Genomic DNA, 26833 nt, shown 5'->3' with positions numbered 1-26833 from the left:
CTGGTATACGGGACCGTGCCCTGATGTCCAGCTTTCACCCAGCTGAGGTCCAGGGCTCCACTTGCTGTATCTTCTGTTCTGGTTCCCCATCCACTGGCCACCTCCCTCTCTGTTCTGATGCCCCAGGAGTCTAACTGGCTTGGCAACAGTCCTGGCACTCCCTCCAGCTTTGTAATAAAATAGCCAGCTCAGGTCAACTTTCCCTGGCAGGGAGGCTACCTGGCACAAAGAGCAAAAAGGAGGGGGGAAGCCTGGGGAAAGCTCCATCAATGACAACTAATTATAGGCTAGTGTTCTTCCAGGGGTCAGTTGTCCCCCAAAACAAGGGACCCCCTAGGAAAGGACTCTTCTTATCACCATTATCATTAATCATTTTGGGCCTTGCCATGAGCTAATAAGTCTCATCTACCCTTAAACATTTTTTTAACTGAATTAAAAAATTATTTTATGTATGCATTCCTTCAATCGGTATTGAAATGTCCACTGCACGTTGGGCACCAGAGTTCAATGCTGATCACCAAGAGTTGCAAACTTTTTCTTTAAAAGGTCATATAGTAAATATCTTCAGTTTTTCAGGCCAAACTACTCTGCTACTGTGGTAGGACAGTAACTATAGACAACAAGTAAACAAATGGGTAGATGTGGTTGTGTTTCTATAAAACTTTATTTGTGGGGAGGGGCAAGATAGGGGTGGAGATTAACAGGTACAAACTACTATGTATAAAATAAATGAGCTAGGACTTCACTGGTGATCCGGTGGGTAAGAATCTGCCTTGCAATGCAGGGGACATGAGTTCGATCCCTTGTTGGGGAACTGAGGTCCCACACCCTTTGGAGCAACTAAGCCTATAGGCTCTGGAGCCCATGTGCCACACGGTGCAATGAGGGCCCTTCATGCTGCAACTAAGACGTGAAACAGCCAAATAAATAAATAAATATTATAAAAATTAATGAGTTTTAAGGACATATGAGAAAACAGGGAATAGAGACAACATTTTATAATTATAAGTGAAATATAACCTTTAAAAATGTGAATCACTATATTGTTCACTTTAAACTCATATAATATTGTATGTCAACTATACCTCAATTAAAAAAATAATTTGAAAACAGTGGAAATGTACAACATCATACCAATTTTCTAATTAAAAAAGAACCTTTATATGTGGACACTGAAATCTGAATTTCATGAAATTTTCATGTGTCATGAAATAGTCTTCTTTTGATTTTTCCTAACCATTTACAATTCTAAAAATTATTCTTAGCTTGCAGGTGGTATAAAATAGGCAATAGCCAACAGGTCTCAGCTCACCAGCCCTGAGCTTAACCCTCTGCACAAGAACTATGGAGTGTGCCAGGCCCCGTTGGTGCCAATACCTTTAACAGAGGGGAGGCCCTTGGAGCAGCTCAGTGCTGAGGCAGGGGAGAACCTCAAGCCCACTGCATCTCAGCCTCTGCAGCTCTCCCAGAGTCCTAGTCTGGAACACCTACCCGATGAGTTGTTGAGAGAATGAAGGGTTACTGCATGCATGCACAGTGCTCCCACGAGCACCTGACATGGAGTTAGTGCTCAGCACTCACTGACTCTCATCATAGTTCTTTCTCTCCCACATGACTGGGCACAGAGCATCTGCTCAGCGCCTCCTTGCTAAATCCTATCCTCTGGAATGAGAGAAAAGGGCCTCTGACTCCCGGCCCAGAAGTCCTCTGGAGTCTGTACCTTGGACTCCTGGGAGACTTTGCACTTTGGACTTACCTTGGAGAATTTCCTCCTTGGCTTCTTTGCCCTCAGTGAAACGATTCCCTAGTCACTCAGCCCACCCAAATGACTAGGGTTAGAGTATGTTGACATGAAGAGCTCTTGGCTGGTTGTGCTCCAAGGAGGAGGTGTGGAGGAGGCAGCTGCTTCGCTGGGGATAAAGGGAGCCAGGGCCTACCTCACCTGCCAGCCTAAGGTCTGAGGGGGTGGGCAGGCAGCCTAGGTCAAGGGCTAGGTTACAAAGTGCTTTACAGGTGCTATCTTAATCTGCTTAGGCTGCTGTAATAGAATAACACAGACTGGGTGGTTTAAACAATAGGAATTTATTTCTTGCAGTTCTGAAGGCTGGGAAGTCTAAGATAAAGTGCTGGCTGGTTCAGTTCTTGGTGAGAGCCCTCTTCCTGCTTTGGACAGCCACCTTCTTGCTGTATCCTCACAGGGCAGGGAGAGAGTTCCTCTCTCTTCTCTTCTTGGAAGGTCACTAACCCCATTCATGAGGGCTCCACTGTCATGACATAATTGCTTATCAAAGGCCACACCTCCAATTACAACCACACTGGAAATTAGGGCTTCAACATATGAATTTGGGGACAACACATTCAATCCACAGAAGATGCTGTTGTACTCACAAACAGTGGAGTCTGGGAGGATAGGTGGTGCCTCAAAGAGGGCATTTTGGGCAGAGATAGCAGCAGAACAAAGGCCAATTAGGGCCTGTAAGGGATCTGAAAGGACAGAGTCTAGAAAGTTTCAGGGAAAGGGCAGTGATAGTGTGAAAGGTGGTTGAAAGGTAAGTTGGGGTCAAATCATCTAGAGCCTAAAAGAGATAGACAGGACTTTTAGGGCCTGCATAGCAGATGATAGCATGGACAGAACAACTAATGACTGTGTTAGGCACTTTACATTTTCTGAAGCACTTCTTCTCTGTTCTCACAACTGGTAGTACGTAGATAAGAGAGGCACGTTTAGGATCTGGAGTCTGGGGTCTGCTCCACCCAGGTAGAAATTGCATATACATGAACAAGTCACTTCACATCTCCAGGTCTCACCTTATTCCCCTCTGATGACAGGGTCCAATTTTCAGCACTTGAGAAAGCATTACACAAAATCACACACGTGAAGATGTTGAATTTAACTTCTGGTCCTCAGTGTTTTCGCTGTAAAACTGGGACAGTCTTGTCCAGTCTGATTTAGGGGACCATGGCTGTGATGTTGTAAGTGAAGGCCAAATTATCAAGACTCTTTTTACGCAGGTCCTTTAATAGTTTGTTCCTTTTGGCACATGAAGCCAGGGAAGGTAGGGTTTCTTGGTTGATGGGCTGGGAGCTTTAGAGAAGGGGCTTTGGCTACTTTAACACCATCTCTTAGTAGGGTCAGAATATTTAATTTATTTCGGACGTGTAGGGATAGCAAACATCCTCTTCCAACAACACAAGAGAAGACTCTACACATGGATATCACCAGATAGTCAACACCGAAATCAGATTGATTATATTCTTTGCAGCCAAAGATGGAGAAGCTCTATACAGTCAGCAAAAACAAGACTGGGAGCTGACTGTGGCTCAGATCATGAACTCCTTATTGCCAAATTCAGACTTGAAGAAAGTAGGGAAAACCACTAGACCATTCAGGTATGGCCTAAATCAAATCCCTTATGATTATACAGTAGAAGTGAGAAATAGGTTTAAGGGACTAGATCTGATAGATAGAGTGCCTGATGAACTATGGACGGAGGTTTGTGACATTGTACAGGAAACAGGGATCAAGACCATCCCCATGGAAAAGAAATGCAAAAAAGCAAAATGGCTGTCTGGGGAGGCCTTACAAATAGCTGTGAAAAGAAGAGAAGCGAAAACCAAAGGAGAAAAGGAAAGATATAAGCATCTGAATGCAGAGTTCCAAAGCATAGCAAGAAGAGATAAGAAAGCCTTCCTCAGCGATCAATACAAAGAAATAGAGGAAAACAACAGAATGTTGTTGTCTAGAACCAGACATCCTGGAATGTGACGTCAAGTGGGCCTCAGAAAGCGTCACTATAAACAAAGCTAGTGGAGGTGATGGAATTCCAGTTGAGCTGTTTCAAATCCTGAAAGATGATGCTGTGAAAGTCCTGCACTCAATATGCCAGCAAATTTAGAAAACTCAGCAGTGGCCACAGGACTGGAAAAGGTCAGTTTTCATTCTGATCCCAAAGAAAGGCAATGCCAAAGAATGCTCAAATTACCACACGATTGCACTCATCTCACACGCTAGTAAAGTAATGCTCAAAATTCTCCAAGCCAGGCTTCAGCAATACGTGAACCGTGAACTTCCAGATGTTCAAGCTGGTTTTAGAAAAGGCAGAGGAACCAGAGATCAAATTACCAACATCTGCTGGATCATGGAAAAAGCAAGAGAGTTCCAGAAAAACATCTATTTCTGCTTTATTGACTATGCCAAAGCCTTTGACTGTGTGGATCACAATAAACTGTGGAAAATTCTGAAAGAGATGGGAATACCAGACCACCTGACCTGCCTCTTGAGAAACCTATATGCAGGTTAGAAAGCAAAAGCTAGAACTGGACATGGAACAACAGACTGGTTCCAAATCAGAAAAGGAGTACGTCAAGGCTGTATATTGTTACCCTGCTTATTTAACTTATATGCAGAGTACATCATGAGAAACGCTGGGCTGGAAGAAGCACAAGCTGGAATCAAGATTGCCGAGAGAAATATCAATAACCTCAGATATGCAGATGACACCACCCTTATGACAGAAAGTGAAGAGGAACTAAAAAGCCTCTTGATGAAAGTGAAAGAGGAGAGTGAAAAAGTTGGCTTAAAGCTCAACATTCAGAAAACGAAGATCATGGCCATCTGGTCCCATCACTTCATGGGAAATAGATGGGGAAACAGTGGAAACAGTGTCAGACTTTATTTTTTTGGGCTCCAAAATCACTGCAGATGGTGACTGCAGCCATGAAATTAAAAAACGCTTACTCCTTGGAAGGAAAGTTATGACCAACCTAGATAGCGTATTCAAAGGCAGACATTACTTTGCCAACAAAGGTCCGTCTAGTCAAGGCTATGGTTTTTCCAGTGGTCATGTATGGATGTGGGAGTTGGACTGTGAAGAAAGCTGAGCGCCGAAGAATTGATGCTTTTGAACTGTGGTGTTGGAGAAGACTCTTCAGAGTCCCATGGACCGCAAGGAGATCCAACCAGTCCATTCTAAAGATCAGTCCTGGGTGTTCATTGGAAGGACTGATGCTAAAGCTGAAACTTCAGTACTGTGGCCACCTCATGCGAAGAGTTGACTCACTGGAAAAGACTCTGATGCTGGGAGGGATTGGGGGCAGGAGGAGAAGGGGACGACAGAGGATGAGATGGCTGGATGGCATCACCGACTCGATGGACCTGAGTTTGAGTGAACTCCGGGAGTTGGTGATAGACAGGGAGGCCTGGCGTGCTACGGTTCATGCGGTCGCAGACAGTCGGACACGACTGAGCGACTGAACTGAACTGAACTGAGGGATAGACACACAAAACACTGATTAGCAGAAACCTGAGCGGTGAGGCGGCGCAACTACACTGATGCAGCCCAACTCCCGCCCCCTTAAAGGGCCAGATCTTCCAGTGCCCCGCCTCCGCCGTACGAAAACTGCCAGTCAGCGAGTGAGTCACTCAGTGACGCCATCTTCTGTCGACGAAGTCGGTTGTCGGCGTCGTTTCCTGATGACAGAGCCCGTGCGCCGAGGCTATGGGCAGCCGGGAGGTGCTGGGCCAGGCGGCTCGGTTGGCCTCCTCAGGTCTGCTCCTTCAGGTACTCTGGGGGGCCGGCCCCAGCCCGTCTTATAGCCGGGATTCACGGGGAGGCCCTCGGGCCCTTGAGAGACCATTCCGGCGTGGACACAGCTAATACGGAGGGGTTTGGCGAGAGGCAGTGGCGCCTGAGAGGGGACACCTGGGCCCAGAGCTGGGAGACTGCAGACAAATCACTTCCCTTTTGAGCATTCTATTTCCCATATGGCAGTAGGGGAGGGATGCCTCGGGTGCTCTAGAATTTCTTTTTATTAAGGCAGTTGTTTTTTTTTTTTTGGTTTGTTTTATTTTTAAATCCATATCTCAAACACCTTTTCTCAAACACTCCTTATCTCAAACACCTTTTTTTTCAAACTTTGACCACCACTGAGTTCAGAGAGACGGTATGGCATAGCTAAGAACAGGGACCTGGGTTCAGACAGGCCTGATTTGGAATCTTGGTTCTATCATGTGCTTGCTGCATGACGGAAGACTCCTCATAAAATGGGAGTAATAACAGTACCTAGGTCATAAAGTTGCTGTGAGGCTGGGTTGGGCCTATATGGATAATTGTTACTTAACACAGTAGTATGTTGACTACATCTTCCTTCCGGCAGCGTGACCGTGGACAAATCACTTACTCTTCTTGGCATCTGTATCATCTGTCAGATGTGGTGCATGCCAGTTGATCCGAATGTTATCGTAAAGATTCTTTTAACCCTAGAACCAGGTCATTCTAAGTCATTTAGCCATAAAGTAAGGTCATTCATGTGTTTCCTTTTTTCTCTGTCTTGCTCTTGAGCCTTTCAACCCTTACTCACAAAAGCCCTGAATCTACTCTCCGCCTTATTTTAGAGAGGCAGCTTTTCTCGTGGAGGTTGAGAGAAAGAATCAGGCAGACCACGTTAGGGCCTTGTCACTTGCCAAGTGCCTGCCTTTGGTGAAAATCTCTTGACTTCTACAGTCATCAATTTCTCATCTTAAATGAGAATGATAATGCAATCTCAATGTCATTAGGCATATTGTAAATACTTACTAAATGTTAGCTGTTTTTATTATGGTGAAAGTGAAGTCGCTCAGTCGTGTCTGACTCTTTGAGACCCTGCGGACTGTAGTCCACCAGGCTCCTCAGTCCATGGGATTCTCCAGGCAAGAATACTGGAGTGGGTTGCCATTTCCTTCTCCAGGGGATCTTCCTGACCCAGGGATCGAACCCAGGTCTCCCACATTGCGGGCAGACGCTTTAACCTCTGAGCCACCTAATACGAACTTTTAAAATGGTCATTGCAGGAATGAAATAGGATGAGCTATGTAAGGCACGTAGAATTCCTTGCACAAATATGCACTTAGTTAGCTATTCATGTAACCCTAAATTAGGTGAATCTCGAGTTACTTGGTTGTATTTCTTTCCTATTTCACCACATTGATAGCTGTTTGAATTCAGTACTTTATCCACAATGTTGATTCTTCAACCTTTGACGATATCTTACTACTGAGGTTGGCTTCATATAAAGAAAACAAGTCATAGCAGAAAAGCCACTAGCCTAGGTGTCTGACGGCCTTAGCCATAAGGTCAAGCTGGGTCATTTGCTTTTCGTGTGGCAAATCCCTTTGCTCTGAGACTTACTTGCTTCCTGTGCATTTACCTGGTTGCTTTTAGGGATCAGCTAATTAACAGGTGGGAAAGGGCTTTTTAGAAAAAACTATCAAGTCCTTTACAAAGTTAAATGAAGACTTTGTTGCTAATAAGGGCCACAATATGGAGCAAATAATGGGGAATGTGAACAACCTCATAGCTTCATTAGCTCAAACCTTAAGCCAATTAGATATGGATATGGCCTGAGACATTAAGTTTATTACCAACAGTAACTTTGAAGTTAACATAAATGTGTTTATGTGTTTATTTTTTTTATCACAGCATGTGGGATCTTAGTTCTCCAACCAAGGATGGAACCCACATCCCTTGCACTGGTAGTGTTGAGTCTTAACCACTGGACCACCAAGGAAGTCTCTGTGTGTGTGTGTTTGTGTGTGTGTGTGTGTGTTTAATAGCCATAATGTTTAGGTTTTTTGGAGTGTTTTAATTCAATCTTGTGTGCTTTCTCAAATTACAATGCAGGCACTTGAGGTACAGTAGTTTTGCAATTACACTCTGTTCTGCAAGAATTTGAGAGAGTATTGCCTGTCTTCACTCTGAGCCAGCCATAGTGAAATTATTAATTCCTTTTATTGTATGCATTTTTCAAAAATGCTTTCACTTCTATGGTGTTGCTTGGTCCTTGTTATCAGCTCTGTGAGACAGGTAGCCTCATTTGACGGGGATGAAAATTGAGGCTTACAAAAATTCGAAAACAAATTTAGCTAAATGGTGAGTTGAGATGCTGAGCTGAGAAAATTTTTTCTGTTAAGAGCTGCATGAATTCGTTTCAGATCTCTAAAACTGAATACAGAATTTGGTGTTTTATGTATGTATCAGCATGTTTCTCAGGAGAAGCTACCGAGCTTTCCTGAGATTTTCAAAAGGTCATCTTGGACTCCATAAAGATTAGCATTGTGATGTCTTGGCTTTGGAGACCTTGCTACTTTGTGACACTTTGGGGACCATGTTAGACTGCAGTCTCCCTTTTGGTCATACCTTTTCCCAGAGATATTCTGTGTGAAATATCACTGTGGTCCATTGGCATACTTCAGTTGAATCTTCCAGATAATAACTGTTCACGTGTAACTCAGAGTGCTTGACACAGAAGTGACCTGTCATTTGCATCATTTGCTCTGGAGTGCCCTTGAATTACACCTGTGGTGCTGTGAGGTTGCAGAGGGGGGTGTCACTTAGTGAGGCTTGCACCCCAGCGATTATCCTCATTTGGCAACCTCATTTAATCACAACCTGTTTTTCTCTGTCTCATGGGAAGAATTCTTTGTTCAGGTGGGTTTTTTTAATTGACAGGCTTGAAAATCTTGGGGCATTTCCTTTTCCAATGGCATTAGCTAGACTGTTTTCCTTTTCCCTCTGTTTTATATTATTGCAGTTGTTTAAAAGATATTTCATCTCCTCTCTGGAAGGTGGCAAATATTCAGTAAATGCATATAGCCTTTTCTGGTTCCTAATTGAAAAAACTAAAGTTCAAAGAGATTCAACATCAGTATCAGATCCTTAGGTATTACTAAGCCCAAAAGAAGGAGACATTAGACTCCATGATTCCTGCTAAGTCTGCTGTATCATGCAGGCTTCCACTTGCTAAGTGTATGCTCTTTCTAAATAGGTTGGAGTGAGGGCCATTGTGAAGCACTAACTAGAATTCCCTTTTTGCCCACTGGAGTGCCTGACTTTGAACCTGAAGAAATTCAGTGATCTGTCACGGCTTCCCTCTTGTTATCAGTAAACTAGGGAGACTTCCAAGCACCTTGGGTTCTTTGATCATTGCGCATGAGTGCCAAGAGACCCCAAGGAAAGATTTCAAAAGCAGTACAGACAGCTTGAACATTTTAGAAAGAATCTCTCCGACAAAGCTTCTGTATGTCATTACATTAAGAAGAGCAGCCATCTTGTGTTCATTTCAGCAAAGTAAACCTTCCCAATATAGTTTATTCTTACATATTTGTCTTCTTTTTTTGGTAGGTATTGTTTCGATTAATTACCTTTGTCTTGAATGCGTTTATTCTTCGCTTCCTATCGAAGGAAATCGTTGGCATAGTAAATGTCAGGTAAGAAGGAGTGTACCCTGGCATTGTCCACAGCTCGCCTCCCTAGTTGGGTTTTCTTCAAACTTTGTACCTGTGTGTTACCCTCAGATTCTAGAAGCTTGGACCTTTACCGGAAGCAGAGTGTTTCAGCAGTGGGCAGAAGAGGAGCGTGCTGGGTTTGGGGGATGAGCAGGCGATGTTGCTTTTAATGGACCCATGGTGTGTTTTCCATTAGCTGCCTCCAAATGCACATTTCTCTGCCAGCTCTTCCGCTGTGCCTGCTCTTAGAACCCAGGAGAGGAGTGGGAGTAATTCACTGCGAACTCCAACTCAGGTATAATCCTGTGTTCTTGTCCTGCTGACAGCAAAGGAAGCAGGAGTTCTGCAGATCGTGAAGATGTGCTTTGTAATTGCAGGGCCAGAGCAGCACCTTCCCTCTCTCCTTAGTGAATTTTATAATTGGAAAGTGGCAGTGGGATGAGAACTGAGTCCTTGTCATCAGATCCTCGGAGGCTCTTAGAAAGCCAGCGTGCTTTGTCTTTTAGACTCTGTTTCCTCTACTCTCCTCCTGTCTGTTCATGGACACCCACACATATTCTGTCTTCACAAATGACACAAAAGTATATGAAGCGATGAGCGTGCTCAGTATAGCTCAGGTTCACAGGTGTGTCTTCACATTCTGGTAAACAAGACAGTATGTTCCAGACAGCATTTTGCATCTATAATAATACTTACTGAACATATGCTCTTGGTGCTGTTCTCGGAGCTTTAATGAAGCTCTCAAACTTTGGTGGGCAGAGGAATCATCTGGTGAGCTCTGTACTAGGTGGGGCTGAGGAGGTGCCCAGGAACTGCACGTTGATAGTTTTTTCAGGTGATTTTGAAGTAGGGGCCATACTTTGAGAAATGCTGTTGTAGAAACAGGAAGGAAGAGGGCCAAGGTCTCTTAGGTTCTCAGATTTTAAAGCAGTTTGGGCCTCGGCCCAGCTGGCCTTCCCCAGATTGCCAGATGCCTGTACTGACAGCCTTTGTCTGGCCTGTCCACCTGCTTAAGGTATGGTTCACTCTCATCTGGGCTGATGCACTGAGTTGCAGGATGGTCCTTGGGCAACCTCAGGTACCTTTGCCCTGCACTGTCCCCACTCTGGCTTCACCCAGGTCACTGCCTGCTGAGGAAAGGGAACCATAGCTACTCTTTGCTAAGGTGCAGGAGGATCCACCTAGGTGCTGCCCTCCAGGAAGGATGGAGACAGGCCCAGCTCATCTGGGTTACAGCAGCCCCAGTCATGGCTGCCAGCCTCATTGCCTGCATTGAGATTTTCCACCCAGGAGAGCCTCAACTTCTTTCACAGGGGCCATTAGGTCACCAGTGTCATGGTGGCCAGGAGGCCCTCTGTGTGGGGTCATATCTTGTCCTTTTTTCCTCCTTATGGTCAGAGCCACACCTCTGCATAGGCACAAAGGCTGCAGCCTGTGGGGGCCGCTGTGGCAGTTTCTCTCCTAGGCGTAACTCTCTGTGGGCACACACTCATATGTCTCTTAGTGGGTTCCTAACTCTGTTACTGTGTGGGTCCAATTAGTTGGGAAAGGGGCTTCTGTAAGAAGCCATTGCTCCTCCACATCACCACCAAGATAACTGAGACTTTTCCTCCTCCCGGTTGCTGGAAAATCCCAGAAGTTGTCTATGAAAAAACTACACGTCATGTTGATTTCTGCTTTTCCTTTGTAGGCTAACACTGCTTTACTCAACCACCATCTTTTTGGCCAGAGAGGCCTTCCGTAGAGCATGTCTGAGCGGGGCCACCCAGCGAGACTGGAGCCAGACTCTCAACCTCCTGTGGCTCACGTGAGTTGTGCTTTGGCCACAGACAGTTTCACGGAGGCAAGTGTAGTAAGTGTGAGAAGTTAAACAGCATTTCTTGCCTAAAGCTGAATAGTCTCCAGCTTGGGTTTTGCAATGGACTTCTGGGCCATTGGCATGGGGCAGGAAGGGGAGGACGTCTGTGTGAAGGATCTTCCCTGGCTGTTTTCTCTCAGGACAGCCAGGAGCCAGGAGGTGGCTTTGGGTGGGGGTTTCTATGCCACGTTTCTAGCCCCATTTCTACCCTCTTCAGCCTCAGAAACAACAGAGGCTGTTTCTGCTGTTTTGATTCCCCACTGAGCCTGTGCCATCTTTTTATTCCTAACCATTTCTCTTTACAGTGTGTTCTGATCTTTTAACAGCCACTTATTATTTTTTGAAAGCCTTTGAAGTGTTTCTTTGTATCTTTCCTCCATTTTGTTTTGTTGATTTCACTTTAGAGCCTTTTAGATTATTCTTGAGGACCAAGTATATCAGCTAAAAATTGTAATGGCTCTTCTGCAGTTTAGATCCTGCCGAGAGGGCTGGTGGTTCCAGTGGTTTCCCAGTCCTTCCCTTGCATAACTCTTTATTACCTCATGGAGGTGACTGTTGTAAGGGCTGGTAGGTGTTTATTTTATTAGAGAATGACTGTTAGCCACCCAGTCATGCTGAAGAGCCTTTTGGTCACACCTGAAGGGATACTGTGCACTGTACTACCAGTTATTTGGAGTATAACGCCAGCTCTATACCATCCTTTAGTCATTCTAAGTGAAAACAGCAGGCACTTCTGGGAGTTATAAGTCAGGGTAACACAGTGGATAGGAGCAGGCTTTGGAGTCAGATCAGGATTGAGTCCTGCTTCTGCCCTTGACTAGCTGTTTAAGACCTTGGCCAAATTACCCAATGCCTGTCAGTCTTGGTTTCTTCATCTTGTAAGTGGGGGTAATGACAGAGTATTATGGTGAGGACTCAGTGAGATAAATGGGGTGAATCATAGTGCCTGGCATGTAGTAAGTGCCTGAATAAGTGGTAGCTGTTTTTATCATGACTATATTTCTTTTTTGTTCATTGTTACTATTTTAATATATATTTAGTTTTATTGTTATATTTAGCATATTAAAAGACATTTTTTTCCCTTTTCTAGAGTCCCTTTGGGTGTGTTTTGGTCCTTGTTCCTGGGCTGGGTCTGGCTACAGTTGCTCGAAGTGCCTGATCCTCACGTTGTCCCCCACTATGGAACTGGAGTGGTGGTGTTTGGCTTCTCAGCAGTGGTGGAACTTCTGGGAGAGCCCTTCTGGGTCTTGGCACAAGCACATATGTTTGTCAAGCTCAAGGTCAGTGTGCTTTCTGCTGTGAATGAGAAATGAGAAGAATAAATGAAAGAGTGGTTTTTAAAAAATGCTTTTATAAGAGAGAATGCTCTTCAAATTTGCATGCAAAATGTATTTGAGAAAAGGTAACACAGTCAGTTTAGTTCATTTACTTGAGATTTGTCAGATGGGCTTGGTTGAAATTTACCTCTGCTGCACTGTTAATGAAGAACGGGTTTGCTAGAGAAGTTACTAGTTTAAATAAGAATTTAAGAGGACCATAGAGGTTTTTCAGATTTTCCTAGTGATTCTATTTAATTGTATAATAATATTAACTTTTCATCTTTTAAAGTGTATTATTTGATACATACAAAACAATTTAGTTTATAGTCTGTAAATCTTAAAGATCCTTGAACCTACTACCCAACCCAAGAAATAGAGCAGTATTTTTTTTTTTAATTAAAAAAATTTTTAACGTAGACCATTTTTAGTTTTGGATAGCCATTCCCTTCTATACGATGTCTTTCCAAGCCACTGATCGAACACAGGTCTCCTGCACTGCAGGCAGATTCTTTACTGTCTGAACTACCACCAGGGAAGTGATACATACAAAACAATATAGTATATAGCATATATATAAATCTTAAAGGTCCATAAATCTACTACCCAACCCAAGAAATAGAGCAGTATTTTGTTTTAATTACAAAAATTTTTAATGTAGACCATTTTTAAAGTCTTTATTGAATTTGTTAAAGTTTTGCTTCTGTTTTATGTGTTTTCTTGGCCAAAAGGCATGTGGGATCTTAGCTCCCCTACTAGGGATCAAACCCTACTACATTGGAAGGTGAAGTCTTAATTACTGAACTGCCAGGGAAGTCTCAAAGTAGAGCATTATAAATACTGTGTCCAACCATATTACCCACCCACCCCTACCACCAGGGTAACCATTATCCCAGATTGTCTGGGATTCCTTTGCCTCTTCAGTTTTAATAATGTCTCTAAAGTGTACCCTTTACTGTGGGTTTGCAGGTGATTGCTGAGAGCCTGTCAGTAATCCTCAAGAGCGTCCTGACAGCCCTTCTTGTGCTGTGGTTGCCTCACTGGGGGCTGTACATTTTCTCTTTGGCCCAGGTAAGAGTTATGACTTCTAACTTTTGTATAATCTGTTTCTCCATCCGTTTTCTACTTCTTGTTCCTGTTACTGTGTGGTTTACATTTGCAGTATTCATGCATGTGGAGAAGGCTGTAAGTTCTAGAAAGATGGTCTTGGCACTGCTTTTCCTCTGGCTGCCATGTCTGCCCACTGTGAGGGGGACATGAAAGCTTGTTCTCATACATGAAAGCTTTAGGTGTTCTGTGGGCAAGCCTGTATCAAACTGATCTTTGATTGTCTGACAGTCTCCTGGAGGAGAAAAAAAAGCAGCAAGGGGGTAGGGTAGGAATCAAATTGCCTGTTATTTTCCCTGAATTTCAATCAGTTGTTTTCAGAATAGCAGGAATCTCTGCCAAGCCTCTTTTAAACTTAGATTGAAATCTCTCCTAATTCAGAGAGCGTGAATCAAGTCATAGAAGGTGTGTTTTCAGTTTTAGCAGTTTTGGCTTCAGTTCTATCCCATTCTCTAGTTCTAATTCATCTTTCTAGTTCTATTAAATATATAACTTATTTTTGTTGTTGTTGTTTTTGTTGTTTAGTCACTAAGTCATATCCCTGACTCTTTGTGACCCCATGGACTGTAGCCTGCCAGGCTCTTCTGTCCATGGAATTTTCCAGTCAAGAATAGTGGAGTGGGTTGCTATTTCCTTCTCCAGGGAATCTTCAGGACCCAGAGATCGAACCCGTATCTCCTGCTTGGCAGGTGGATTCTTTACCACTGAGACACCTGGGAAGCCCCCTATAGCTAGACTATAGGTGCTAATTTAAAAAATGAAACCTAAGATCAAATAGTTATCAGACCATTTCATAGTTGAAACTAATTTGTAATTTTTCTTAATATATTGGAAAGCAAATTAAAATTCTTAGTAATGATTTATGTGAAAATGTTTTCCTATGTCCTGGGCAAAAACTGCAGATATTTTTGTGAAACATAGAAGAGCTAGATTTAAAATTGTAGATTAAGAATGAGAATTGCTTCCTAAGAGCAGCTTGCAACAATTGCATGTTTTATAAATGTTGCTTCTGATTATTTTTGCCACCGTTTATTAGACCTAGAACTGCCATTCTCAATGTTCATCATGTTTGTGCTCTACTCTCCCTAATAGGATTGGAGGGCCATAGAGATGCCCAGTTATTGGTTGACTCTTCTTGGGAAAGGTACTTGCATTATGATTTTCTGATTGTTGTAGCTCCCACCCAGGGTACGTCATGGATCATATCATAGATCAGCTAGGCCAGTTCTGAGTTTGAGTTTTATTGGCATCCTTATCATAAGGCTTGTGGAAGTTCTTCTCTGGGACATTGTCAGTCTCTGTGGGAGAGGTTGAAGAGTTAACAGCATCTCATATCAGCAGGGGAGCCCCACCTATGGCGCTGGGATTCCCCTTTCTCCAGCTTGTCTCCCAGTTCCTCCTGAAGCAGGTCCCTCAACCCTTGGCATCATGACTCAAATAAAAAGAGTCAGTCTAGAATGATAAAGAACTCTCACAATTCAATAACAGAAGACAAACCACCCCAGAAGTGGGTCAAGGACTTGAATAGGTATTTCTCCAAAGATATATAAATAAGCGCATGAAAAGATGCTTAGCATCATTAGTCATTAGGCAGATGTAAATCAAAACCACGATGAGATACTGTTTAGCACCCACTAGGATGGCAGTTATCAAAAAGATAGGAAATAGCAAGTATTGTTGAAAATATGGAGAAATTGGAATACTCATACATTGCTGGTAGAAATGTAATATGGTGCAGCTGCTTTAGAAAACAATTTAGCAGTTCCCCAAAATGTTAAATATAGAACTGCCACATAATCCGGCAATTCTACTCCTAGATATATAACCCAAAAGAATTGAAGACAGGTGATCAAACAAAAATTTGTATACAGATGTTTGTATAATACTATTCACGATAGTCAAAAGGTGGAAGCAACCAAATGTTCGTCAGCTGATGAATGGATAAACAAAATATGGTATATCTATATAATAGAGTATTATTCAGCTGTAAAAATGAAATACTGATATGTGCTATGATGTAAATGAACCTCAAAAGCATTATGCTAAGTGAAAGAAACCAGGCAGTAAAGGCCACCCATTATATGATTCCATTAATATATAATGTTCAGAGTAAGTGAGTCCATAGAGACGGAAAGTAGATTAGTGGTTATCAGGGGATAGAGGAATGGAGAGTGACTGCTTAATGGGCCAAGAATTTCCTTTTAGGGTGATGAAAAATGTTCTGGAATTAGATAGTGGTGGTGGTTATACAACATTGTGAATGTACTAAAAACCACTGCATTTTATGCTGTAAAATGATTAAAATGGTCAACGTTATGTGAATTTTTCCTCAATTAAAAGGAGGGGCAGGGATCCTGTAATTAGGATATTCTGCGAAGAGATTGTTGCTCCTCCCCAGGCTCTGGTCAGTGGGAAGGTGACAGAGGCAGGAACAGGGGTCTGGGAAAGGTGCTTGTTAAAGAGGACATTGGCATTAGATGGTGTGGCTGCCACAACACTCTTTGTGTCTTAAAGGGTTTGAGGCATGAAAGAAGGAGGGTGGGTAGCAGGTCTGTCCTCAGGTGTGGATGGGTTTGGAAAGCAGAGGGCCTACACCTGCTAAATCCAGACTCCTCTTAGTCCTTGATGTGTGCCTTTTTTACACGGTAAGCCTTGGTATTTCCAGATCGAAAGTGGTGCCTGGAGATCCCAGTCCTTCTTGAGCTACTGTGCAATGCTGTTCTCAGGCTGAGAGTGGAGAAGGGAACTTGTAAAAAGGGGCTCTTGGGATACTCCTCCCAACCTGCAGACAAAACCCCAGGCTGCTGCTCCTCACCAGAAGCCACTTTCTGTCTCAGATGGGAAGAGGGAGGAGTTGTGGGGCCTTTTATCACCTCTTCCCTCCCAGTCCTGTGGTAGCTCTTGCCCTGCCCATGCGCTGGGCAGAGAGGAGAGCCAGCAGCTCAATTTTGCTTTTTAATCATAATGTCACAGGTTTCCAGGGTTCGTGGAAAATCCCCAGCCCTGGATGATGGCACATCCCTGGATATTAGCACAGCCAGGACGCATGGATCCTCACGGTGTGCTGTCTAGGTGGGGAAGCCATCCCTTTGGCCAAATACAAATCTTCTCAGAATGTATCTGACGTTGCTGTGTGGTTGCCCTAGTGGATGTCTGTCATGGAAGTTATGTTCTGCCTGCCTGGAAGAGCTATTCTCCCAGTCAGGTGGAGTGTTGTGATGCCTTCCCCAGAGATGCTGCAGTGGAGCTGAGTGTTAGTGACTAGTACTGTTTTCCAGAAGGTGAGTCACTGCTCAGTAGAAAGTACAGTTAATTAAGACAGTTCTATTTCTTGACTGGCCTTTAAGGTCAAATCTATAGGCACATCTTAGTTATGGTGATTGTGGTGGTGATTTAGTTGCTGGGTTTGTAGCCCGCCAGATTCCTCTGTCCACGGGATTTCCCTTTACCAAGCAAGAATCCTGGAGTAGGTTGCCATTTCCTTCTCCAGGAGATTTTCAGGACCCAGGGATTGAACCCTCATCCCCTGCATTGGCAGGTGGATTCTTTACCAGTGAGCCACCCGGAAAACCCCTTCTTAATTATGCTTACATTAAAACAGTGTAATTAAAACTCACTGTTTTCTTTTTCTCAGCTTTTCTATACTACAGTTCTGGTGCTCTGCTATGTTATTTACTTTGCAAAGGTATTGGGCTCCCCAGAATCAGCCAAGCAGCAAGCTCTTCCTGTCTCCAGCATGACAGATCTGTTACCCAGTATGACAAAAAGTAGAGTAAGTAATGTATTTTGTCTCTTATCATTTTAATCACAGATGCTGGTTATCCTTGAGGGAAAGAAATGACAATTTATTGTTTATAGTTACAATAACAAAGATAATTTGATAACTCACGTTTATGAAGTGCCTGTTATGTGCTCAGCCAAGGTTTGTAAATCTTGGCACTAATGACAATTTGTGTTGCATGATTTTTTTTTTTAATTAAAAAAAACTTTTATTGAAATGTAGATAATTTATAATGTGTTAGTTTCAGGTGTACAGTACAATGATTCAGTTATAGATTAATGTATATATGCACATATATATATTTGTGTTGTTTAGTTGCTAAGTCGTATCCAACTCTTTTGTGGCCCCATGGACTGTAGCCAGCCAGGCCCCTCTGTCCCTGGGATTTGGAGTGGGTTGCCATTTCATTCTCCAGGGTGGGCCACATAATTTTTGTTGTGGGGGCTGTGCTTTGCATTGTAGGATGTATAGCGGCGTTCTTGATCTTTACCCACTAGATACCAATAACTACCACCCCTCAGTTGTAACAACCAAAAATATCTCCAGATGCTCCCCTGGGGGGCAAAATTGCCCCCAGATGAGAAACCCTCTGCCGCTCTCTGTGCCAGATGATTTACATACCATGTTTAATGGTTACAGCAACTCTTTGGGGCTGACATTGTTATCTCTCTTTTAGGGAGGAAGAGCTGAGGCTTAGCAGCTAAATACCTGCCCGGGGTGGGAGTCACAGTGAGGCCAGGAGCCAGATAGGCGTGACTTGCAGCAGAGCACAGGCTCTCCCCCTATGCTCGCGCTCTCTGTTCTGCTGCCGTCTCTTGGTTTTTCCCGGGCCTGACGTCTAGCACGGGCAGTCTGGAGGTGCTGACGTAGCCGAAGGCCCCTGCAGGGTTCCTTTGTCTAGTGTCAGGCCACTGTCTCAGGTGATCTGCTTCCCCAGGTAGACAGTTGAGGCTTCCAGAGGCTGATGGGGGGAGGGAGGCATAATCTCTCAACACTTCAACTCTCAACACTTCAACTCTCGGTCCATTTGACTTTTATCTCCCGACTCTTGTGGGGTCAGAGCCAGAGTCTCCAGCCCAGGAGTCACGCCCGTGGTGTTTTCCTGCACTGCATCTGTGCAGTGGCCCTGTGACCTGCTCCGTCTGGGCTGATCCACTTTTCGTTTTTCTCGTACTTGTTTGTTCGCTAGAGGTGGTTCACTGAGTTGAGGTAAGGCTTCAGCTGGGCTTCTCCTTAAAGCTCTTCCATGATTACTTGAAAAATGTAATAAAGTATTCGGAATTCAAGTCTCAGAATGTTAGGAATCTTGTTGTACAACTTTTCAAGAAAAACCAGATATGATGTAACAAAGCCATGTATGTTCTTGTTAGAAGAGAGCTCTCCATTCTGATCTTACCTTTCACCTAAATCAGCATCACAGTTTTTGGATGCCATGGTGCCTTATCTGTAGGCTTAGTGGATCAAGACTCAAGATCTCTTCTCTTACCTGGAGCTCCCTGCCCACAGAGCGCATCTGAGAGTACAGAAAAGTTCCTCTCCTCGAGTATTCCCTAGGACCCACCTGTACCAAGCCTGGCCAGCTTGTTGTATTGGGCCAGTGCCTGTGCCCAGCAGTATTTTCAAGTGCAGCTTTTGGACTGTTAATACAGGCAGAGAGAAAAGAAGAGTCGGACAAGTGTGTACTTAACCCTGTAATGGGCTCAGAACTCTGACCTTCAGTTTCCTTATATATCAAATGGGCATAATGAGTTGTTCAGTTGCTAAGGTGTGTCCAACTCAGTGACCCCATGGACTGCAGCACACTAGGCTCCCCTGTCCTTCACTAAGTAAGAGTACCTCCCTCCTAAGGTGGTTGTGAGAGCCAGATGAGACGGGGCACGTAAGGTGCTTAATGCTGTGGCCTGGCACGAGTGCTTATCTATAAATGACAGCCCACACCGTCACTAGCACCTCACTGCTGCGCTCAGAGCTGGAGTAGCTCTGCTGGAGCATCCAAGCCAGGCAGACACTGTTGACTGCTGAGAGTTCAGTGGCTTCATATGTCCACCTGTCACGAAAGTACCTGTGCTCACATTGTTAGAGGCCTGAGCATGAGAAGGCTGAGTGTACCTTCAATCTGTGGCAGCACTCCTCCTGACAGAGCCCAGCCCCTGCTTGGGTGCTCTCTGGGATACAAACACGTAGGAAGGTGACTGCTTAGCCTTAGGGAGCTTCCTGTGCATTTGGGAGGCAGTAGGTACACATGTGAAGCCTGCAGGACTCTCTCCAGATCTCTGAGTTCTCACTTAAAAAAAAAAATTATTTATTTGACTGTGACAGGTCTTAGTTACAGCATGCAAATTAGTTCCCTGACCAGAGATGGAACCCGGGGCCCCTGCATTGGGAGCATGATGTCTTAGCCACTGGACCTCCAGGAAAGTCCCAAGGGTCCTCACTTTTAAGGTGAGATTATTGGTCTACACGACCCCTGAGGCCCCTGTTAAAGACTTACAGAGTTCTGTGGAAGTATTTGAGCTTTGTCAAAGAATTATTTGTAATAACTGCCATTGACTGCATACTTACTCTGTGCCTGGCCCTAGGCTAAGCACTCGGACTTCTGTCCTTAAACCTCATAGTAACCCTGTGAGGTAAATACTGTTGTCTCCCATTCAGAGGAGTTAGGTGATCCACCCCAAATCACACAGCTGGCTTTGGGCCCACTTCTTTCTAACTTCTGTCTATGGAAAAACCTTAGTCTCTGTGTTTAATCTCTATGCTCTGAATTCGTCCCAAAGGAATTAGCTTATTGCCCAAAGTAATTATTTGTTTTACTTAAAGATTGGGAGGCTCCAGGTAGAGCAATTCATTATTTAAGTTTTTTTTGTTTGTTTGTTTAAAGAAAAGAAGTGAGCTGAATCTGAATGCAGTAGGTGCCTACACCAGCCTAACTTGACTCTCTGGAGCAGCTTTCTGTCCTGGGGGCTCCTTTGTACAAAACTGGTCAAACAAATTACATTTACTGTCAACTTGACCAAATTAGGAGATTTCTTTCCTCCTCTTATAGAATTCCATCTTCTTTAAAGATACTTATTTAGCTTTAAAATAATGACACCTCAAATAATGGCTGCCGTTTACATCTTTTGTACTCTTTGACACTTCTGAGTGATTTAATATGCAAGATCAGCTAGTATTCAGGTAAAGCTGAGGAATTTAACACAGCTATCATGTACTGGGCGGTATCTGTGTTAAGCACTGTACCAGGTACCCTGGGTGGGGTCCCTGCGCTCAGAATTTGCACTGAAGTCCTGAGATACGACTTCCTGTCCCATTTTGTAGGTGAGAAAACTGAGGCTTAGCAAAGTTAAATATCTTGCCCATGGCCTTCATACTCCATAAGTCAGGAGCTGTAGGGAATTCCCTGGCACTCTGGTAGGTAGGACTCAGTTTCCACTGCAGGGGGCATGGGTTCGATCCCTGATTGGGGAACTAAGGTCCTGCAAGTCACTTGGTGAAGTAAAAAAAATAAGTGTCAGGAGCTGTAATTTGAGTTCTAGTCTCTGAGCTCAACTTCAAAACCTGAACCCTGCCACGAGGAGAGAAAAGGTTTAAGATCAGGAGAAGGCAGTGGCAATCATCTGTCACTTTTCAAGTGATGAGGACAGTGGAGGGTGGGCGGAAATGGGAGTGTGGACAAAGCCAGGGCAGTCAACAGCCCTGCAGCAAGCGGGAGAGAGAGGAGTGCCGTGCAGGGTGCGGAGGAGATGGAGGGCAGGGGACAGGACCACGGCCCCTGCGACTCTTGACAGTGTGGCAGAGACGCAGCTGGTTGGACCATTGTACGTCAGAGGGCTTTGGGAAGTGGAAGAGTGACTTAGGGTAAAATACAGTGAGCCCTGAGTTGTGATTCCAGACCTTCTCCAGAGGTACTGCCCATCACCTTTCACCATCTGTACCTCAGTTTCTCCATCAGTACAGGGAGGCAGTGGAATGAATGGTTTGTTGGTCAGGGGATTCTAGAGAAATTCACAGCCGGATAGACCGGCTCAGCTAGATTTTGTGGAAGGGGCCTTTTTTGACCTTTCCAAGTGACAAATCCATTCAGAACAGTAAAATCCCGAAGAATGTACTTCTTTTTCTACCACTTAGCAGATGCCTCTGAGTAGAAACCTAATCTCTGCTCAAACTTCCTGCCTCTCTATCATTAAAGAGCATTTTGCAGTTCGTAAGCAGTGTGGCCATTCCTTCTAAACCATGGGTCCATTTAAGCTGAAGGCATTAGGAGGAAGGAATGTTCAAGCATGAGCTTGCAGATCAGATACACTGTCATGATAGCACTCTCCTAAAGAACTTTTTTTTTTTTTAAGGGCTCAGCCACCCTCCCAAACCAAGTCACACCCTTACGGACCATAAGCCTTGTGGATACACTGTAACTGTTCATTTCCTTTGAAAAGAGCACAGTTACTACTTTGTAGTCCACACACCTCGCCCCTCCAGAGGGCCACCTGGCATGGAGAGGGCAGAGTGTGAGAGAGAGAAGGTGCTGTGCCCTGGCTCCCCGGAAGCCAGCTATGGGCAGGATCAGTGTACGTCATCAGAGGATGATGTGGTCCCCAGTGCCCCCTAGTGGCGTAGGAAGGTCTGGCACTCTGTTCTGGGAAAAGTAAATGTTCAGTTTCCTTCTCAGTTAATTCAGTTCAGTCGTTCAGTCGCTTAGTCCTGTCCAGCTCTTTGCGACCCCATGGACTGCAGCACGCCAGGTTTCCCTGTCCATCACCAGCTCTGGGAGCTTGCTTAAACTCATGCTCATCGAGTTGGTGATGCCATCCAACCATCTCATCCTCTGTCATCCCCTTCTCTTGCCTTTAATCTTTCCTAGCATCGGGGTCTTTTCCAGTGAGTCAGTTCTTCGCATCAGGTGGCCAAAGTATCAGAGTTTCAGCTTTAGCATCAGTCCTTCCAATGAATATTCAGGACTGATTTCTTTCTCATGAGGAAAATTTACCCCTGGACTATAGCTACCCTAGCATTGGCTCCCAGTCCAGTGATGCACTGAAGTCAGTGTGGTTTGGAAGGATTCAAAACTACCTTTCAAATAGGAAAGAAAGGTTCTGAAACCAAGGGGTGAGAAGATTTGAGGACTGGAAATGACCCTTGTTTCAAAGGGTGCTCTAAACTTGCTCTGTTGTAAATGGTAAGCAACAGCCACATGTGGCTGCAGAACATTTGGAATTGAGATGAGCTGTCAGTGCCCTCAATGCACATTGGATTTCAGAGAACTAATATAAAAAATAATATGAAATGCTTCTAGTATTTCTTTTCATGTTGCCATGATAATATTTAGGGTTTAATCAAAGATTTTAAAGTGACTTTTAACAATTTCTTTACTCATCACTGTAGGATGCTAGAAAACTTAAAATTATATTGTGGCATGTATTATGTTTCTACAGAAATACAATGTCCACTACACAGATGGACTTTGGGCCAAGATCGGGGCCCATGTGACTGGGACAGGTTCCATAGCTAAAGTCGACATTTTGGAGAGATGCAGTGGGCTTGCCCTTATGAATCACCCGTTTCCTCCTAAAGAGTCCCCTGAAATCCCACCTTTGAGTTAAGAGTTTAAGTTAATGAGAACTTTTCAAAATGCAGGTACCTTGAGATTAAGAACCTAACACCTAAACCAAGTATTGTGGAATCCTTGGATGCCTTCATGATCGAGGGGCCCCAGAAGGAATTGGGAGGAAGTAGAAACAAAGAAGTCCTGTCCAGCTAGCTGCCCTTCTTCAGATTTTGCAATCAGCTCTCCAACTTCGAGGCTGCCTGTCTGTCTGTTACAGGTTGACCTCTGCCCTTCCTAACCATTTACTTCTTTCTTATCCTCCTTGTCCTTAGGAAATGGGCTGTTTGGGTGCTCCCCCTGAGAGTTTTAGAAGAGGCATATCAGAAGTTTTGTTTTCTCTGTCATACCAATTCTTTGTGGCTTTACTGATCTGGAAGGCCTTACTTTCTTTTGAAATATATGAGCCAAATTCGTATGCTCTGTGTGAAGGGACCCTGAATGGCTAAGTTGGCTAAGTAGAGCACTAAGATGTGGAGTACATTGAGCAGAGTTTGTCTTGCAGCTCGGCATTCTTCAGACATCTTTTAAGGGAAGAGCTGACTGTGACTGTGTATGTTCTATTGGTCAGCTTACTCCCAGGGCAGCAGCAAGGGGACATCACAATTCTTTAGGGGTCTCAGTGAATGAATCTTGGGCAGGCCCCACAGGTAGGCTTTTCCACCTAGAGCTTTTGTCTTCACATTTAGAAATATAAATTCTTTGTCAGTATTTGTTGGATGTTTTCTATGTGCTTAGCAGTAAATGACGGAGAAGGCAATGGCACCCCACTCCATACTCTTGCCTGGAAAATCCCATGGATGGAGCAGCCTGGAGGGCTACAGTCCATGGGGTCGCTAAGAGTCAGACATGACCAAGCGTCTTCACTTTCACTTTTCACTTTCATGCATTGGAGAAGGAAATGGCAACCCACTCCAGTATTCTTGCCTGGAGAATCCCAGGGATGGGGAAGCCTGGTGGGCTGCTGTCTGTGGGGTCGCACAGAGTCGGACACAACTGAAGCAACTTAGCAGCAGCAGCAGCAGTAAATGAAAAATTAGTGGGGACTATCCAAGTTGAGATTTAGAGACCAAACTGAGTTTGCCTCCCATGTAACATTTATTGTATTCTTAGACTTGCAGTACCTAGAATTCTTTTGTTTTGTTTTTTCTAGGCTTTTGTAAATTGGGAAGAGGCTAAATTGACTTGGAGTTTTTTCAAACAGTCTTTCCTGAAACAGATTTTGACAGAAGGTAAGTAAAAGGTTGCTCTGAGCAGTCAGGAAACTGAAGTATCAGTGACGGGGAGCTTCCTGGCTGTCCAGTGGTTAAGACTTCAAGCTTCCATGCAGGGAGCATGTGTTTGATCCCTGGTCAGGAAACTAAGATCCCACATGCCATGTGGCATGGCCAAAAAACAAAAAGACACAAAACCCAAAACAAAAACACACAAAGTATCAGTGAGGGGATTCTACAGAACTGCTGGTTACCTAGATGCAGACCACCTGCTTCCTAGAGCCCCTGGGTCAGAAGACCCTCAGAACTGGGAGGGTTTTAAATAAGGAGAGGAAAACTAGCATTTATTAAGTGCGATGCTTCAGTTGTCTAATTTAAATCTCCCCACAGCCTTGTAAGAAAGATATTGTTCTTTTTATTATGGATGAGGAAACTGAGCATCAGTGAAGTTACATTACTTCTGCAGGGTCCTACAAGAATTAGGGGCAACTTACTTTGAATCTGAGTCTCATTCCAGAATCCCACTTAATAATAATGTAATATTATTACATATATTATATGTAATAATAAATGTATTATAGAAATATTCTATCAATTACAGAAAGTTTAGAAAATACAGAAAGCAATCTATAGTCTCTCTTGCCTGGAAAATTCCATGGATGGAGGAGCCTGGTGGGGTACAGTCCATGGGGTCCCAAAGAGTCAGACATGACTGAGCAACTTCACTTCTATCTATAATCTTATTTTCTGAACATTTTGTACACTTTTTCGAGCTTTTTTTTAAAAAAATAGCTTTTAAAATTAATTACTTTTGGCTGTGCTGGGTCTTTGCTGCTGCTCAGGCTTTTCTCTAGTTGCAGCGCACGGACTTCTTGTGGTGGCTTCTCTTGTTGCAGATCACAGGCTCTAGAGCACAGGCTCGGTACTTGTGGCACACTGACTTAGTTGCCCCACAGCATGTGGGATCTTCACGGATCAGGCATTGAACCCGTGTCTCCCACATTGGCGGACAGATTCTTTATCATTGAGCCACCAGGAAAGCCCCTTGTGACCTTTTTAAGAACCCAGTTTTTCTCATTTGGAATTGAGTTGACCTGTAAGTGCACTCAATACATATTGGATTTCAAAAAATTAGTATTAAAAAATAACATGAAATGCTTCTAGTATTTCTTTTCATGTTGCCATGATAATATTTGGGGTTAAATCAAATATATTTTCTTTAACAACAAGATTCACCAGTGGAATAGTTTGGTCAACCTTCCAACTGCTCAAGACTTTCCAGTTTAACAGTGACAGAACTCTAATGCAGAGGACAAACCAGGAGCTGAAAGTACATCTTATTTTATATATATATATGTATTTATACCCAGCTTTATTTCAAAGAATGAGATTGGAGGCAGCTATAAGCTGCTGAAGGTAGTAGTTTCTCTCTATAAATTTCATGTGTCTGTACATGTATGTATCTATTACTGAACATGTTTTCAAATGTCTTCAGAAACTATTAAAAATAATATAATCCCATTACAAGAATTTTGGAAAAATAGGAAAAAAATTTCCTAAAACTCTAGCGTTCTAATACAAACATCACTGTTACTATCTTGTTTTTTTTTTGTCCACCATTGTCACTTTTCTTCATTATACTTCCAAAGGGAAGCCCTAAGCCTCACTTCCCTCATTTGTGGTTTAAAAGATAGAACCAAGAGGTACCTGAGGGCTCCCCAGCTTTGAGAACACCCGTTTCCAGCCTGAGTCCATAACGTTTCCATCACAAAAGTAAAACTGTTCACAGGAATTCTGGAGGAAGTAAAGGTCAGAAGCCTCAGCGAGCTGAGTGAAGATGCCTTAAACTCTTGAGAGCAAGGGAGCATGCTGTTCACCACTGTCTCCCTGACACCCTGCTAGGCTGGAACGTTGATATGTATTCAGCAAGGTTTGGGTTTTTATAAATATTTATTTGTCTGCGCTGGGTCTTAGCTGTGGCTTGTAGGATCTAGTTCCCTGACCAAGGATCAAACGCAGACTCCCTGCCTTGGGAGGGTAGAGCCTTAGCCACTGGACCACCAGGGAAGTCCACAGCAATTATTTTTTGGTAAAGAAAGGTAGCTATTGTGAAATTGTATATTGTGATAGTTCACATTATTGTTAGAACATACAAAACAATGGAGGGAGTGTGAGGACGGGTAGCTACTTAAAGGCACTTTTTTTTTTATTTCTTTCAAATTTTAAAGGGCAGTTTGAATGAATTTAGGAATGGCCCTGACTTGATTATCTGTACTGCTGTGGCTGGTCATGTGTCCAGTGTCAGGTTGTCAGCCACATGTTCGAGCCTCCCGAGGTGGGCCTGCTTCATGTTCGGTCCATCCTGGCCTGGCTGGCAAAGGGCCCTTAGGAACTTCCTACGGCCTCCCTCTCCATGGCTGTGAAATAAGGAAGGGGCCTGACAAGGACACCTAGATTCTTTTCCTCTGAAAGCTACAGCTCTAAAAAATTTTAAATCATTTATTGTTATAGCAAAAATGTGTGTGTGTGTATACCCGTGTATATATACACACTCGCACACATATATATGCTGTTACCTTCTACCCCCGCATTTCCTGAACACTGGGTGTCATGTGCTGAGAATACACAGATGACTGAGGAACAGGACGTGGCTTCAAGGAGCTCATTCCCTCTGCAGAGACTAAAGCATTTGTGTGGTT

At 43.8% G+C, this 26833-nt stretch overlaps 1 protein-coding gene across 5 annotated transcripts in view; it reads left to right on the top strand.

Annotated features, from left to right (window-relative positions):
- Positions 1-5443: 5443 nt before the first annotated feature.
- RFT1 (RFT1 homolog) overlaps positions 5444-26833 on the top strand; it is a 47136-nt gene continuing 25746 nt past the window's right edge. For 3 of the 5 annotated variants that reach the window (XR_005722208.1, XR_005722207.1, XR_005722206.1), the window contains exons 1-7: positions 5444-5561; positions 9159-9244; positions 10953-11069; positions 12211-12400; positions 13406-13507; positions 17178-17315; positions 24074-24152. Coding sequence is in view for 2 of the 5 variants with exons in the window: in XM_040247189.1 (XP_040103123.1) it covers positions 5499-5561; positions 9159-9244; positions 10953-11069; positions 12211-12400; positions 13406-13507; positions 17178-17315; positions 24074-24152 (775 nt within the window). In the remaining 3 variants the exon portion in view is untranslated. Of the gene's footprint in view, positions 5562-9158; positions 9245-9331; positions 9558-10952; positions 11070-12210; positions 12401-13405; positions 13508-17177; positions 17316-24073; positions 24153-26833 lie in introns of those variants that run through there. The other 2 variants (XM_040247189.1, XM_040247190.1) reach the window with 2 other exon arrangements.

This window comes from Oryx dammah, unplaced genomic scaffold (assembly GCF_014754425.2).
Source record: "Oryx dammah isolate SB20612 unplaced genomic scaffold, SCBI_Odam_1.1 HiC_scaffold_9, whole genome shotgun sequence".
Taxonomy (NCBI): domain Eukaryota; kingdom Metazoa; phylum Chordata; class Mammalia; order Artiodactyla; family Bovidae; genus Oryx; species Oryx dammah.
Note: the sequence above shows the minus strand (reverse complement) of the source record. Positions and strands in the feature narration are given on the sequence as shown.